The sequence below is a fragment of the Colius striatus genome, chromosome 10 (genome assembly GCF_028858725.1).
Source record: "Colius striatus isolate bColStr4 chromosome 10, bColStr4.1.hap1, whole genome shotgun sequence".
In the NCBI taxonomy this organism is placed as follows: domain Eukaryota; kingdom Metazoa; phylum Chordata; class Aves; order Coliiformes; family Coliidae; genus Colius; species Colius striatus.
In genome coordinates this window covers 7,363,103-7,378,099 of record NC_084768.1, presented here as the reverse complement: position 1 = coordinate 7,378,099, position 14,997 = coordinate 7,363,103, and the positions used below count along the sequence as shown (strand labels likewise).

At 41.0% G+C, this 14,997-nt stretch overlaps 1 protein-coding gene across 3 annotated transcripts in view; it reads left to right on the top strand.

The window, feature by feature from the left end:
* Positions 1 to 1,852: 1,852 nt before the first annotated feature.
* BCAR3 (BCAR3 adaptor protein, NSP family member) overlaps positions 1,853 to 14,997 on the top strand; it is a 51,814-nt gene continuing 38,669 nt past the window's right edge. Inside the window, exons 1-2 of one of the 3 annotated variants that reach the window (XM_062004054.1) lie at positions 1,853 to 1,868; positions 9,303 to 9,624. In XM_062004054.1, coding sequence (XP_061860038.1) covers positions 9,311 to 9,624 — 314 coding nt within the window. In that variant the 5' untranslated portion in view covers positions 1,853 to 1,868; positions 9,303 to 9,310. Of the gene's footprint in view, positions 1,931 to 2,256; positions 2,307 to 9,302; positions 9,625 to 14,997 lie in introns of those variants that run through there. The other 2 variants (XM_062004055.1, XM_062004056.1) reach the window with 2 other exon arrangements.

Sequence of the window (14,997 nt, the reverse complement as noted above, 5' to 3'; positions counted from 1 at the left end):
ACATATGTCCTAGTATGAGTGACTGAATCTTTTCAGAAACTGTTGTCTTTTATAGTTACCTCACCTTTTCTGTTTTGGAAGTTAATGCAAAAGGTGTGTGGCAATAAAAACAGTGAAAATTATCTCCTACTACGTGTGTCTGTCTTAAGGAACCAAAGTATGGTTGCTACTCTACCTGTCTGTTGATTATCAACTTTCCTCTCCCAGTATCTACTCCTGAAACAAACAAGATGGCTAAAGAATCTTGATGAGTTAAATGTTTCTTAAACTGTAGCTACATTTCAAAGGACAGTCCAGTGCTCTTTCAGTTTTGAATTGCTTCATCTGTAAAATAAGTAAATAAATAAATAAATGAATAAATAAATAATTCTTCTGTAAGATACATTTAGATTGCAAAAGTCAGTGTTCTGGACAATGCATAAACCCCAAACTACAAGAGGAAGATGTCATCATGATGGTAAATCACCAATGTGGAATTTTAGTCCTGCTATTGTCACCACTGGGTGTAGCTTAACTTGGATTGGACTGAGAGTACCATCATATCATTTGGTTTTGATAATTCATTTTGGTAATACACAGAGGTCCTGGAAGATGAATAATCTGTTCCTTAATGACAGTTATCATTTAGATAGTTGAGGACCATAACTTTGTCAACATCATGTAGCCAGGCTCAGAAGCAGATATATCAGAAGAGGCTTATTAAAGCTAGTTCTACAAAAAACGGAGAAAGAGAGCAAAAGGATTGAACATTAGAGTTAAATGGATCTCCCAAACCAGAAGAACAATTCAACTAGGGATCAATGGATTTTTAATGTAATAATCAATTAAATGTTTGGTTAGGCAGAGAAATATTTGCTTCTGGAAAGTTAATGCCAACAGGATAGCTGTGAAGAGGTTTGCGGAATGTTGGCTTATGAATGAATTCTGCTAAGAGGGAAACAATAGTGTCATCAAAATTGCTTTCTAAAACTGGAATAACTGTGGCAAAACCACAGGACTGGTGGTTGAGCAGCCAACAAGAAAGAGACAATTACAATACTTAAGAAAACTTTGATCTAGCCAGTCCTTTAAAAGTCAGCAAGTCAGCGGAGTGTGCCTTGATTTCCATTTATGCATAAGCCCTTGGGCTGAGCCAGTGGTGCCGCTGAAGGTGCCTGATGTAATTAGATAGAACGTTATGGTTGTCTTAAAGGACACACTTTAAGAAAGGAAATTAACTAGCCCTCTGTCGCTCGTTCTCGACCTTTTAGAGCTATTTAGCCTTTGTTTTAGACAGTGCATTTTATTCCACAAACCTGTTCGACAGAGAACTTCGTATGACACGGTGGGATGAGGAGGAAGTCTGCTCATGTAAGAAAATGGTGTGTGTAAAGCGTGTGTGAAGCAACAGGCTCTGAAGTGTCCGCAAACTCGGAGGATTTAGGAAGGGTCATTTCTGCTGTAGCGCTGATCTGGGAGACAAAATTTCACAAGTCAAGTTCTTAAATCCACGGAAAAGGGCACGGACAGGTCACTACTCTTGAGTGCGCGTACGCCAAAACCACGGCGAGACGTGGTCTGAAACACCTGTGGAGGATGCGGCGGGCTGCCGTAAACCCGGACGGGCGCGAGCCGCGCCGCCCACAGCCCGCGGCCACTCTGTCGCGCGGAGCGGAGCGTCGCGCGGAGCTGAGGGCCGCGGGGAGCGGAGGGCCACACGGTGCTGAGCACTGCGGGGAGCGGAGGGCGGCGGGGAGCGGAGCGCCGCGGGGAGCTGCTGCCCTGAGCTGAGGGCGCCGCCGCACAGCGCATGGCGCTGTCGGAGCTGCAGGGGCCGCCCCGACGTCACCCCCACCCCCGCCCCTGCCCGTCAGCCCCGCGCCCGCCAGGTGAGTGGCGCCCGGGAGTCGTCTCGTTTGCCGGGGTGGGAAGAGGAGAGTCACGATACCAGGTCTGTACCTTCGCGGTCCGGGCGAGTGAGCGATAAAGTGTTCTGGGACGGCGCCGGTTGAGTCAGCCTTACTGTAGTTACAGCGAAACGCTCCTTTTTTAGGGCGGGCTGGTACAAGTGTACGTGCGGGTTCCTGCCGCGGCACGGCCGCACCGTGGGCTTTCTCGGGAACGCCCCAGTTCGTGTGCTGGAAGCGCTCCGGCGCGTTGGTGTTGCGAGTACGGCCTGCGGCTACCCCTTTCCTCTTACCCGCTCGTCCCGGCTCCGCAGCCCCGAGGGACCTGGACGGCACTCGGTGGCCGGAGATCGCTTGGCCAGGACGAAACCTCCGACTTATCTCCAGGAGCCTTGGAAAGAAGCAGCAGTGATCAGACTGGTAACTGCGGGAACAGCGGAGTCCTCTCGGGTGGAGAATCAAAAGCTGTCTTTGTGTGTGTATGAGCGTGTCTGTCTCTCTCGGGACAGGGAACGACAGAGCAGGGTGGCCCCTGGCGCTGGCGGCGGTTGGCATGCGAAATGCTGGAAGTGCCGTAGCTGGGACAGTAACCACCGAGACGTTTAATCCAATGCTTAGGCTTTGCGGGAATAGATACCATGGAAATCTATCAAGTATTCTTCAAGTATAAAACACTGATGTACTCAAGATACCAAAATACCTCACAGAGTAGAAACGTTTGGAGTGGTTTGGGTTTTTTTGTCAATTAAAGAGAAGCACATATGAAAGCACCTCTTTCTGTCCAGATTTGACATTTCCTAAGTTGGTGATTAAGTTCAAAATAACTAAATGCATAATTATTGCTGAAAAGGGTTTTTAAAAATACTTCATTGTCAGTTACAGTGGGTTTTGTGGGGTTTTTTTCCTGTCTTCCCTCATGGGAAGACAGGAGCGGGCAAAACAATAAATTACTTCCTATATTGGAGGAACAAAAGCTTATATTTGAAGGAATAGCTGGAAAACACTTAATTTGACTGTAACTTTGGGGAAGCCCTCTGTTTCTGCCAGCAAAATGGGGAGAGAATGTTTATTTCAAGTCAATATCATTCAGGATTACTGAGCTGATCGTGCACTTCAGTTTCTGAGGTAATTTCATAGTATAACTCAGATGAAGAAGTCTCTACTTATTATTGAATCCCCTTCAGTGATCACTTTTTCATGGCATTTTCTATAGATCAAGGCTTTCTATGTGTGAAAACTCAGGAAGTGAGGGGTTTATTTGTTTCTCTATTGTCAAAACAGAAAAAAAATCAAAGGTAACTAATGTTGGTCTGTGTGCTTTCTGTTACCTGAGAATAATAGTTAAAATAACATTTGAAATAGATTGGCAGGTTACAGTGAGAGTAGAAATTGTGTCATGTATATAAGGAGAGAGAGAGAAAGAAAGCATGAGCATTTTGATAGCACTTCAAGACCGTTTGGAACCACTGACCTGGGTGTAATCTTGTGGAGAGTTTTTGATGTTCAGCAGGCTCATGTTTGTTCTGATAGCAGTTTAAAGCCTTTGAACTGTTGCATAGCCTTTCTCTATCTATTTCTCCCTATCATAACAAGCTGTAGATTCTTGAACCTTACTGTTCTTCTCAAAGTCCTGTGACCTGTTTGCTAGTAGCAGCTACTGCATCAATTCATCTTTTTTTTTTTTTTTTTAAAGCAGAAATTGCAGATTGTAGAGGCTGCTTCTAAGCCATTTTGAGATCAGATCCTCTCTTGTTTTACTCATGAAGAACAATATATTGCTTCTAGACAGTGTGAAATCTGCTTTGAAATTATAGTGGCTATAGTTTTAACTGTATTTCTTCCTATGATATGTTAACTTCAGTGGCTTTTCAGTCATATTTTTTCTGCTTCCCTATTTTTTCTATCTTACTGCACAAAATCAATCCAAGGAAATTGATCTGGTTTTTGTCCTGAACCTGACTTTCTTCACTATTAAGGTTGATCACTTTATTTCTTCTGAGCATCTGCATAGTGGCTGCAACTATGCCAAGTAATGTAGCAAGGAGAAAAAAAGTAGTAAATCTCCCACTTGGTGTAGTTTACTGTTACTGGTTTGGAGGCAGGGAGGGCAGGTGAGTGGGTAGGAGGTTGTGAAGAGATTTACTGTGTCAAAACTAAATAGGGATTTCACAAAAGTGGACTCCATCTTGTAAAGACCTGTTGTTCTTCAGTTGGATATAGTAAACCATGTTCAAGCCCTCTTAGCTTTGTAGCATTTATAGTGATGAAGACATGGTAAGACCTTGAGTAAAATATTGTACTATTGGTGATATGCTAACGCCCAGCATAGATTTCAGAGACTTTGATCTAGTAGGAAATACTACCCATACTAAAATAAGACTGAGAGAAGTTTGACTCTTAATGTCTGAAACTGGTTTAGTGTTAAGTCAGAGCTTTGAGGTCGCTTGAGAGTCTGATTTTAAACTGAGATTTCTGTTTCCTTTTACGAGGCATATACAGCCTTGGACTATTTGTTAGGCCATTCATGAATCTTTGAGGCTGAACTGGAGATTTTCCTTTCCCTTGCTGCCCCTCCTCCAATGTATTGAGAAACCAAAGTAGTAACTGTTGCCTCTGGTTGTGTTGTGTTGTGTTAATCTTGTACGTGCATCAAGTTGAGTGAACTGTCAGAACACTTCTTCAGACCACGTGAACACTGGAAATTTTTCATGAAAACAAGCTGAGCCAGAAAGTTTGTATTTGCATCCCAAAGCTAGAAGGGCCCAAGTAGAAGGACATTTTGTATATTGTTTTGGGAAAGCGAAGGTTATTTGTTTCGTTGTTCTTACGGTTCTTTTTTTGTTTTGAGCAATGGCACCAAAAGATGCAAACACCATTGGGTTAGAGCTTGCATCAGTTTGGTTTTGCCTACCAGAAACATACCTTATTCTGTCAAATCTCATACTGTTTTCCAAAATGCCATATTGATTTTAAAGACTTCTTCATTTGTGTTCCCTCACTCTCACTGATAATAAAAAACCCAGAACATATCAGACCTTATCTGGAAACTTTTCATTCGCTCCAGTTCTCCAAATTCACAATCTGACTCCTGCCATTTCTGTTCACATATACTTTCCTAACTTACAGACTGAAGAAGATAAATGCCACTCTCCATATAGATACAAATTCGCCTAGCATTTTTAACACTGTGTTGGCATGAGTCAATCTTGTTTGCATCTAGTTAGGGGAAACTTGTATGACTTCTGAACCGCTCTGTTTTGTTGATGCTGCATTTTGACAAATGAGAATGTATACAATTAAATTTCAGTTCCTTTTGTGCTGTTTTTCTACCATAATTTCTACCATTTCCATTGTTGTTTGCATGATGGCAGATGTTCAAAGCACACTGTCTCTTAGGGAGTAAAACTTTCAGTATTTCTGTATCTACCAAAGTCAAAGATTCTTTGAATCATATGCTAAAGTATTTGAGACATTCCAGAGTCTTCATGTTTACATTCAATATAAAAAAAGAGCTGTAGATAGTTTGGTGAGACTTTTGTTACTGAGCTTAGATGTCATTCTTAGTTTACATTTATGAAGAATACACAGTGCAGCAGCATACAGGGAAGGAGATAAATCTGTGGATAGAAGTTATGACAGGACATGAAATGGAGAGCGCTGTACTTGAATGAGTCTTCATTATTTGAAAAGTTCTCAAGACTGTTGGATTGGAAACCTACTGGATTGCTATAATAATTACCCTGTGATTTGGTTAGGAATGGGAATTCTTAGCTTTCTTTATGGATCCTCAGGAAGTAGTTGACAGTTTGTCACTGTAAGCCTGTTGTGGACTTACCAACTATTAAATAGAAACTTGTGCTGGTTATGTTTATACCTGCTTGGTTTTGATACCCGTTTGCCCTGTGTTCCATTTCAGCATAGCAGTGGTAATCCTGCAGGAAAGCCTAAGGAAAATTTCTGACTGGATAAGCTGTATTAAATAGTCAGGAATCAGGGGACTGGAACGTCTTTCATATGAGGAAAGGCTGAGGGAACTGGGGCTGTTTAGTCTGGAGAAGAGGAGACTGAGGGGGGATCTTATTAACATTTACAAATATCGAAATGGTGGGTGTCAGGAGGTTGGGACATCCCTTTTTTCTATGATATCTAGCAACAGGACAAGGGGTGATGGGATGAAGCTGGAACACAAAAAGTTCCATTTAAACATAAGAAAAAACTCTTTCAGTGTTTCAGTGAGGGAGCCCTGGCACAGGCTGCCCAGAGGGGTTGTGGAGGCTCCTTTCTTGGAGGTCTTCAGTACCCGCCTGGACATGTTCCTCTGCAACCTGATCTAGGTGAACCTGCTTCTGCAGGGGGGTTGGACTAGATCATCTATAAAGCTGCCTTCCAACTCTACCCTATGAATCAGAGGTTTGGAGGGGTTTTTTTATAAACCAATAAGAAAGTATGATTATTGAATCCAGGCTCTCAGCAGCTCCCAGGTGGAATAACAACATGCTTGTGTAATAAGCTAGCCTCCAATTTTTCAGACTCTCTAAGTGATATTTGTTGCCTTACTACAGTAAAAACGTAAATTTGAGTTTTCAAATGATCATGTGAGTTCTAGGAAACTTTTTTAAATCTCTAATGTTTTGGGGTAATTTTTATCATTCTTTTCTAATAGTCAAGTTTCATTTACTAGAAGCAAGCTCTGTTGATTTATTTTAGCCATAGGAGGTTGTACCTTTATGGCAAGTATTTGCATTTTAGATTTCTGTATCTCTGTTTTGCATACAGAACATTTCAATTATTACTTTGAAAATGATTATGTGATATTTTTAATATTAGCCAGCAGAAGCTGTGTCCTTAGATCACATATTAAATTAAGTGATATGGTATTTCACATCAGAGGACCATAGGATAATTTATACCAGATTTTTTGTGAGTGTGGTTTGGTTTCTGTGGGATATTGAATTCTGTTTAGGTCTGTGTAACTTGAACTTATAAAACCTTAAAATGTCATTTTATTTACTCTTCAACAAGAAACCTGACTAAATCAAATAGATTCTGTTTAGACAGAGGTGCTATTTCCAGAGGCTTTTCTGCTCTAGGATGTAGTAGCTGTGCTCAAACAGAGCCTTGGCAAATTGCAGATTTTTTTTAAAGAAAATCAAAATACTATTTATTGTCTGTAACTAATGAGGATTTATTGTAGGGCCTTCCATAAGGGAGAAATGCTAAGGCGTTTGTTGTTGATATCTAGAAACCTTATCCAGCCTATGAATCTCTCTAATCCAGCTGAGAGGAAATAGCAGAGTTCTTTGCTAAATTTGGCATCGGCTTTAGTGTTACTGTAAAAGTAAACTTGTTATGATAACCTCTATAAGTAACAATAGCTTCAGTGCAGCAGTACTTTGACAGTACCTGTGATGCTGAGGCTGGAGAAGGGAGCGGGAGGACTATAGAGAGGCAGCTCTGTCTTCTTTGCAATACCTGTGCTTTCCCCAAAACCAGGGGAGTTCTTGTGCAGCTCTAGGCAGGTGACATCCAGGCTACAGGGCCTTCAGGGTACTACTGCTAGTTTTCAGCATGAAACTTGACCACAGTTGGAACAGATTCTCCCCAACTCTCCTGCTTTCTGATTTCACATTGATGTCTTCTGCTTCTGTGGCTTTTCCAGTTTTTGTAGGTAGCACCTGGCTGACCTACCACCTAGGTTAAATAATATGGGGCTGGTTGACCTATGGGTCTGTAAGTATGTTCCGTAGAGTGCCTCTTGCAGGCTAATGCAACAAGATAGGATAAGACAGCCTGTCTTCTGTAATATAACACTTCAAAGTGAGCACAAGGAATGGAACATCAGCCTGGTAATGTGCCTGAAGTGTTTTTCTCACTAATTTTTTTGTGCACAATAACAGAAAAACCTGTACTGTAGGGCTGGCTGTAATTGATTGTACAAGAAACTGACAGCTATGCAAATCCCTAAAGTCAAACACAATTTCAGCCAGTACGCTGTGCATGCTGAAGAACAGAATTTCAGTAATCTGCTCTTGCCCTCTTGAGTAGACCCCTTTAGTTTACAGCCTATTAGGAATATGTGACCAGGTCTCTGCTAGATTTATTACTGCAACAAGACTGTTGGCAAACAGATTTTTTTACTCAGGATGTGCTAGCTACTGGATTCAGAAACATGTTCTTCTAAACTAAGCTGTAGAGTGTCCTTTAGTTTTTGTCAAAATGTTCTAAAAACAGCTTTTTGTTAATGGTTCTAAGTTGATATCTGAGTTTCCAGAGGATGTGAAGGAGAAAAAAGAGGAATTTGGTAGATAAAAATGGAGAGTTGCTTAGACCCTGTTCTTGCATGTATCCAGATCTTTTTGTTGTCACTTTTTCACAGAATCAGACTGCTAGGGGTTGGAAGGGACCTCTGGAGATTATCTAGTCTAACCCCGTTGCTCAAGCAGGTCCACCTAGATCAGGTCGCACAGGAACACGTCGAGACGGGTTTTAAGAACTTCCAGAGAAGGAGCCTCCACACCCTCCCTGGGCAGCCTGTGCCAGGGCTCCCTCACCTCAACAGTGAAATAATTTTTCCTTATATTTAAGTGGAGCTTTTTGTGTTCCAGCGTTTCTCCATTACCTCTTGTCCTGTCACTGGATACAAGAGAAAAAGGTGATGCCTCAGCCTCCTGACACCCACTATTTAAATATTTTGTAAATATTAATGAGACCTCTCCTCGGTCTCCTCTAGACTAAACAGCCCCAGTTCCCACAGCCTTTCCTCATATGAAAGATGCTCCGGTCATCTTGGTGGGCCTGTGCTGGACTCTCTCCAGAAGTCCCCTGTCCCTCTTGAGCTGAGGAGCCCAGAACTGGACACAGGACTCCAGACGAGGCCTCACCAGGGCAGAGTACAGGGGGAGCAGAACCTCTCTCAACCTGCTGGCCACACTCTTCTTGCTGCATCCCAGAATGCCACTGGCTTTCTTGGCCACGAGGGCACGTTGCTGGCTCATGGTTAGTTTATTATCAATCAGGACTCCCAGGTCTCTCTCTGCAGAGCTACTCTCCAGCAGGTCAACCCCCAGCCTGTCGTCGTGCATGGGGTTGTTCCTCCCCAGGTGCAGGACTCTGCACTTGTCCTTGTTGAACCTCATGAGGTTCCTCTCTGCCCAACTCTCAAGCCAGTTGAGATCTTGCTGAATGGCAGCACAGCCTCTGGGGAATCAGCCAGTCCTTACATGTATAAAAGTGAATATAGATGTGTAGTTGGCAGCAACATGACAGGCTACATCTTGAGGTATCCACCTCAAAGCTTAGATCTTAGATGCCTAGATCTTAGATGCCTTTGTCAGTCATGCTATTTTTTATCTTTAATACAAGTGGGGGCTTTGATGGTTGATGTGCAATAATTAATCTTGATTTTTATTTTTCCAGAACCGAGAATGATAGCTGCAGGAAAAGTTTCAAATCTTATCAGAAATGGCCCGGTGAACCACAAGTTCACATTGGCTTCTTCCATGGACCTTTTGACCTCTAAGCCTTTGCCAGCTGAACATCACTCAGACTCCTTTCAAGACATCTCGATCCATGGCACTCTCCCCAGGAAGAAGAAGGGGCCAATTACCACTAGGCCTTGTGATATGTTTAGCCACGTGTTGCCATACACCAGAACACACCAGCAGCAGACACCTTTTGTACAGGATGTTATAGAAGAATACTCTCCACAAGATGAGAAGAGCAACAAGCTCCATGCCAGGTACCTTGTAAACTTTTATTAACATACATTAGTTGTGTAGGAATTATTATGTGGAGTAGCTTTTGTGTGCTTTGTCTTGATCCCGTATGCCACAAGCTTTCTTCTCACCTGAAAATAAGTCTGTCTTCTCTTTACCCCATTCACTTTGAAAGAAGAAAGGGCCTCAGTATGTTTATTAGCATTCCTCTGTCACTGATCTCTGAGATGTACCTGCTTATATGAACTGGCTTTTTTACAGTTCACTTCATTGATTTATGTACTTTTAGAGAACACAAACAGGCAGAGCTACTGCCACAAAAAAACTCCAGTGATGTACACTGGAGTTTTATCTTGATCTTCTTTCTCAAGAGCAGTTACTGAACATGATTTGCAAGAGATATTTCCTTTTCTTGAGAGACCAAGGTTTCCATAGTTTCTGTATCTTTCCATATATTGCATATATTTATACTTACAACTGATGACTTGCCTTGTCCTATGAAGAGCACTTTTGCACAAGCAATAAGAGTAAGAACAGAATACTTGAGAAGCAAATGTCAAGAAATTCTGCCAAGTCATAATTTAAACATGATGCTTTTGAAATAATAAGATGTTCAAAGGATGTTGTTAGTGCAGCCTGTTAATAGAACTTGAGTCTTTTGAGTCATAGCAGCAGTTGTGGTTCTGGTGTTTGGTCTTCCAATTGTTTTGCTCAAACACACACACAATGCTGTGATAACGCTTTCAAACTTTTGCTTTCTTTAATTTGTGATGGATCTTTATACATTCTGCTCTATGACCAGACAGCCCAGTAATATTAGAGCAGAAAATGCATGTAGAAGTAGTATGCTAGTTTCAACATTGTGTTCTTAAAGTATCAGGCTAATAGAAATGTGATCTTCACCATCAGTTTAAAGCATGGTGAAGAAAAGAATGAAGATACTCCTGTCTAAATAGTAGCAATTCCTCTATTGCTTGCAAAGTAAAAGGAAGAAAAACTCCTCTTCAAACAATCAGGCTTTGCAACAAAATTAACTGAAGTTCAATTTAATAACAGTTCTGGTGTGAAATTGTCAAGAGCACAGAAGTAGGATCCAAATTTACACAAAGTTGGCCTTGTCCATTTTTTTTCTTTGTGGTGCTTTGAAGGAATTTATTACAAATTTCAGCACAGATAATCTAGCACAGTAGTAATGTGACTTCTTAAACCCCTTAGTGTTTTACGTGTCCAACTCAGACTTTTTAGACAAGATACTTGACTAGTAAAAGTATGTGTATGAGAAATCTAGCATTTGATGGAAGGAAAGATGAGTTAATTTTGCCCTTGAACTATATGTGTATGTGCAGGACTCTGAAGAGTGCAGCTTTGGATATTTTAGGAGACACTATGTGGTCCCACATTTGCACTAAATCACTGTCTTCCCTGAGCCTTCTCTTAAGAAGTATTGAAGTGCACCACCTGCCAGAGATGATCACTCTTCATGCTAGTTAAAGCTTTAAAACAAAGTTGACATGAATTTATACTGTCTGTTTCCCGTTTTACAAGACGGCTGTGAATGTATGGTGGCTTCATTCCTGTTTACTAGCTGTCTTTCCAGTAGCCATTTCATCTGTTCACACTTGGAAAGACAATTTTTTGTTCAAATTCCATTCTTTGTCTATACTGACATTTCAGAGTCACTGATAAACAGTAGTACTGTACTGTTCAAATTGGCTTGGAATCAAAATTGTGCATTTCTCTAAATTATGTGTAATGCTCCAGATGCTTTGTTTTACTGATCATGAGGTTCTGCCCTACCAGCTGCTCAGAGTTATATTCTCCCCCCCACCCCACCCTATTTTTAAAATGTTGCTTTTAACTAATATACATTTAGAAGTGTAGAGTTGTAACTACAGAACTATAATTTTCATCTGTTCTCCTCCTCTCTTGATTTTGTGTTTTCAAGCCCTGTAAATTCCTGGCTGTGCTAGAATTCCTGAATGTGATCATAGCTACAGTGCTGCTTATGGTTCTTTGATGTGGCTACAAACTGTTCCTTTCTGTAGGTAGATAGGTTGTAACAGCTTTTTACTCTACCAGAATCTCAAACAGAAACTGTTCATATCCAACATGTTTTTAAACACAGCTCAGGCACATTAAAAAGGAAAAATTGCATCTGGTGGCTGTGGGGAGAGATGGGGAGTCAAGTTGTGATTAGTTTTTGTCACTGAGGAATTGGGCAAACTAGTAGCTCTAACATTTTCCAATGCTCACTGAACCCTGTTGTAGAAGATCAAAATGTGGCAAATAACCTCTAAACTAAAATGTATTTTATAGACTAGTCCTAAGTATTTACATACAGACACTAAGAACACATTTGCCTTCTTTAGTTCTGAAAATGTGACACGTGTCCAACTGTGTATTGAGCTAGACTTCAGACTTAGTTTGAGCACTGGTCAGCAGATTTTTCTTCCTCTCTTGTTTCTCTGTGCCAGCTTTTTTCTCCATTATTTCAGATAAAGTGTTGTCATCTAGCATTGGACTTTCTATTGCTGCAGCAGAGTTGTTCTAGAGTAGATGAGTTTATCTGGTCATTTGGAATGTTCTGTATTCTTGAATATTTCTGGTGTTCGATGCTTTGCATGTTTAGCTGTGTGAGAATTGCATACTTATGTAACTATCCAGGAAAACAGTAACAATAGGTTCAATCTTAAACTTGACCAGTGCCACTGAAATAGAGTAACTTCCTCAGCATAAAGTTAAGCAGGCTCGCTGTCCTCTGCAGGGGTTTGTCCTTGGAGAGCAATGCATAAGGAAGTTAGCAAGGTGTTAGTCTTGCGTTATGAAGCCATCAGTGGCTGGAATTTGGATTCCTGAAGTTTCTCCTTTCCTTTTAGTGTATTACCCCAATAAATGAGATCTGCTGAAGTCTCTGAATTGACAGTTGATTTAGAAGGGAATAGAGCTGGCAAGCCAGTACTTGCTGAGGAACACACTGTTCAGGTATTTGATTCCTTATTGTCAGAATTTGCAGCCTGTTTTGCTTCTCCAGATGCTGCAAGTTCTCTTTCTCCTTTAGTTTCTGAGGATGGGGTGGGTTGGATATTTAGACAGCATTTATCTTGTTCAAACTAGTGATTTTGAAAGTATTTGTTGGATAATTCTAACATATCCAGTAAAATAAGTGTTTTATATGTTTCCTGTGCAGAGAAAAGTAATACTGTTTGCATTTATAGAATGCTGTGCAGTTCTACAGGTATGGAAACACTTGCAAGATTAACAGGAAGAAGATCAATACTTTTGGTTCCCTTTTAAATTTTAGGGTAAGGCGGGGAGAAAATTTGTATAAAACCACATAATTTTTAAAGTAAAAGTAGGAATGGTTTTGGTGTGAGGTCTGAAACTTCCTCGTAGTGTGAGGTTTGTTTTCCAAAAACCCTGAACTGGAATTTTGTTGTGGTTTTTAACAGGAATAAGACAAGCACAGTGAATTTAAGGCTACTAAATATCTTGTTGACTTCTTCCATGCACACATGAAAGTTATTTCAAAGGGAAGGGTTCATTAGATGTTGCCAAAGCTGCTTACTTATTGTCACAGATTTTTCCATTCTTTCTCTTGATGTGTCTTGTTGACATACGCACCTGCAAATCTGAGCTCTGCTGTCTCAGGTGGAGCAGATCTGCCCACTAAAGCTGTTGGATGTTTGTGATAGAGAGAATGCTCTGTTGTATTAGCAGAGAACAGCTAATGTTCTCTGCTTACCTTCACTACAAAATTCTCTCATCCTTTAACTTTTAGGGGTAGTTCTTGGTTCAGCTTGTCTGCCTTTACTTTCTGGGCTGATGGAGGCAAGCTGAAGAAGCCCGTTTTCCTTTCTAGTCCATCTATGATGGGCTGACGGAGGGTGATGGAGCACTAGAACAGGCTGTCCAGGGAGGATGTGGAGTCTCCTTCCTTGGAGGTCTTTAAGACCCGCCTGGATGCGTTCCTGTGGGACCTGCTTCTGCAGGGGGCTTGGACTAGATGATCTCTAAAGGTCCCTTCTGACCCCTACCATTCTGTGATTCTATGATCTCTCCATTGTTTGGGTCAGAGTCTTCTGTTGTGGAGCTCTACTCAACACTTCACCCCTTTGTTCACCTTTAGATGCTCACATCTGCTATCTTTGCTTTCTTGACATAGTACTGCAGAATCAAAACTTCATTTGATTTTTATGGAGATTTTGGAAACCTGGCTACAAGTGATAGTTATGAAAAACCTGCCCATGTGGGATCTTAGGGGAAGGGAGATGAGGGCAGTTGGACAAAATGTCTCAAAGAGAAACCATCTCTCCAGTACCGGAGACTAACTAACCTGTCCTTTAGCTTCTGAGCATAGGATTTGAAGTGCCATGTGCGATGGGCACAGTTCTATCACTGGTTGAAACTAATTGTGTGATCAGGACCTTATTGTTACTGAATGACTTGCCAGATAAACTTGAGCCCAAATTCCTCAAAGCCTCAACCAAAATAAGTGATATTTTTTTCAAAAGTGTCCTGAAAACTTCTCTCTTTTCAGGCCATTTATTCTTTGGGCAGAGGATGTTGTGTGTAATGGGAAGTTTCTTGAATTACACCTTTCTATCATACTCAGAGTTTCTCTGCCAGCTCTGCTGTTTCCTGATTATACCAAGTACTGTATTGCTTCTTCAGCTTGCCCCCTGTCCACATGTGACCGTTTATGTTTTCTTTCCATCCCTTTTGTGCTTTAAACAAATATCCACTTTCCATGACTATTGCAGGGCATAACAACAGTATGTTGGTACCTATGGCTGACAACCAACAGTTCTGTAGCTAAATGTGAAACTGACAATTTTCTCTGTAGTCCATGAGTGAAGACAGATAGAAAGTGCATAACAAAAAGGCAGCTACAATTGAAAAATACCTCTTTTCTTACCTGTGCTTGGACACTTACTTCTAGCAAACATTTTTTCTTAAGTCATTCATTATTTTAGAGGCCTTCTTTTTGAAAACACAATAAAGCAGCATATGACAATATTGTACAACTGTTCTTACATTTTTAGATTGAGAGAGCACTTTTATGTCAAAAGTTTTACCAACTTTGTATATGATGCAAGGCACTTGTCAGTCTGTTACATTCTGAGTGAAACTACCATTCGTGGCTGTACTTCTTCCTTTCAGCAAGAAGTGTTTGTTAGCAAAAGATACTTCTGCATTGCACATTTTCCTATGCTATGGTCTGATGGGTATTTTTATGATAGGTTGTGTGAAATACCTGCTGGCCTCTGAAAGTATTACAGAAGCTATAGTCAGTCTTTCAGAATTGCTCTTCTTCCATCCCCTTGCTATCTTTCTTAATACCTTAGAACCGCTTTGTTACACTTCACAACGTGTTCTTAAAGGTATTTTCAGTCTTT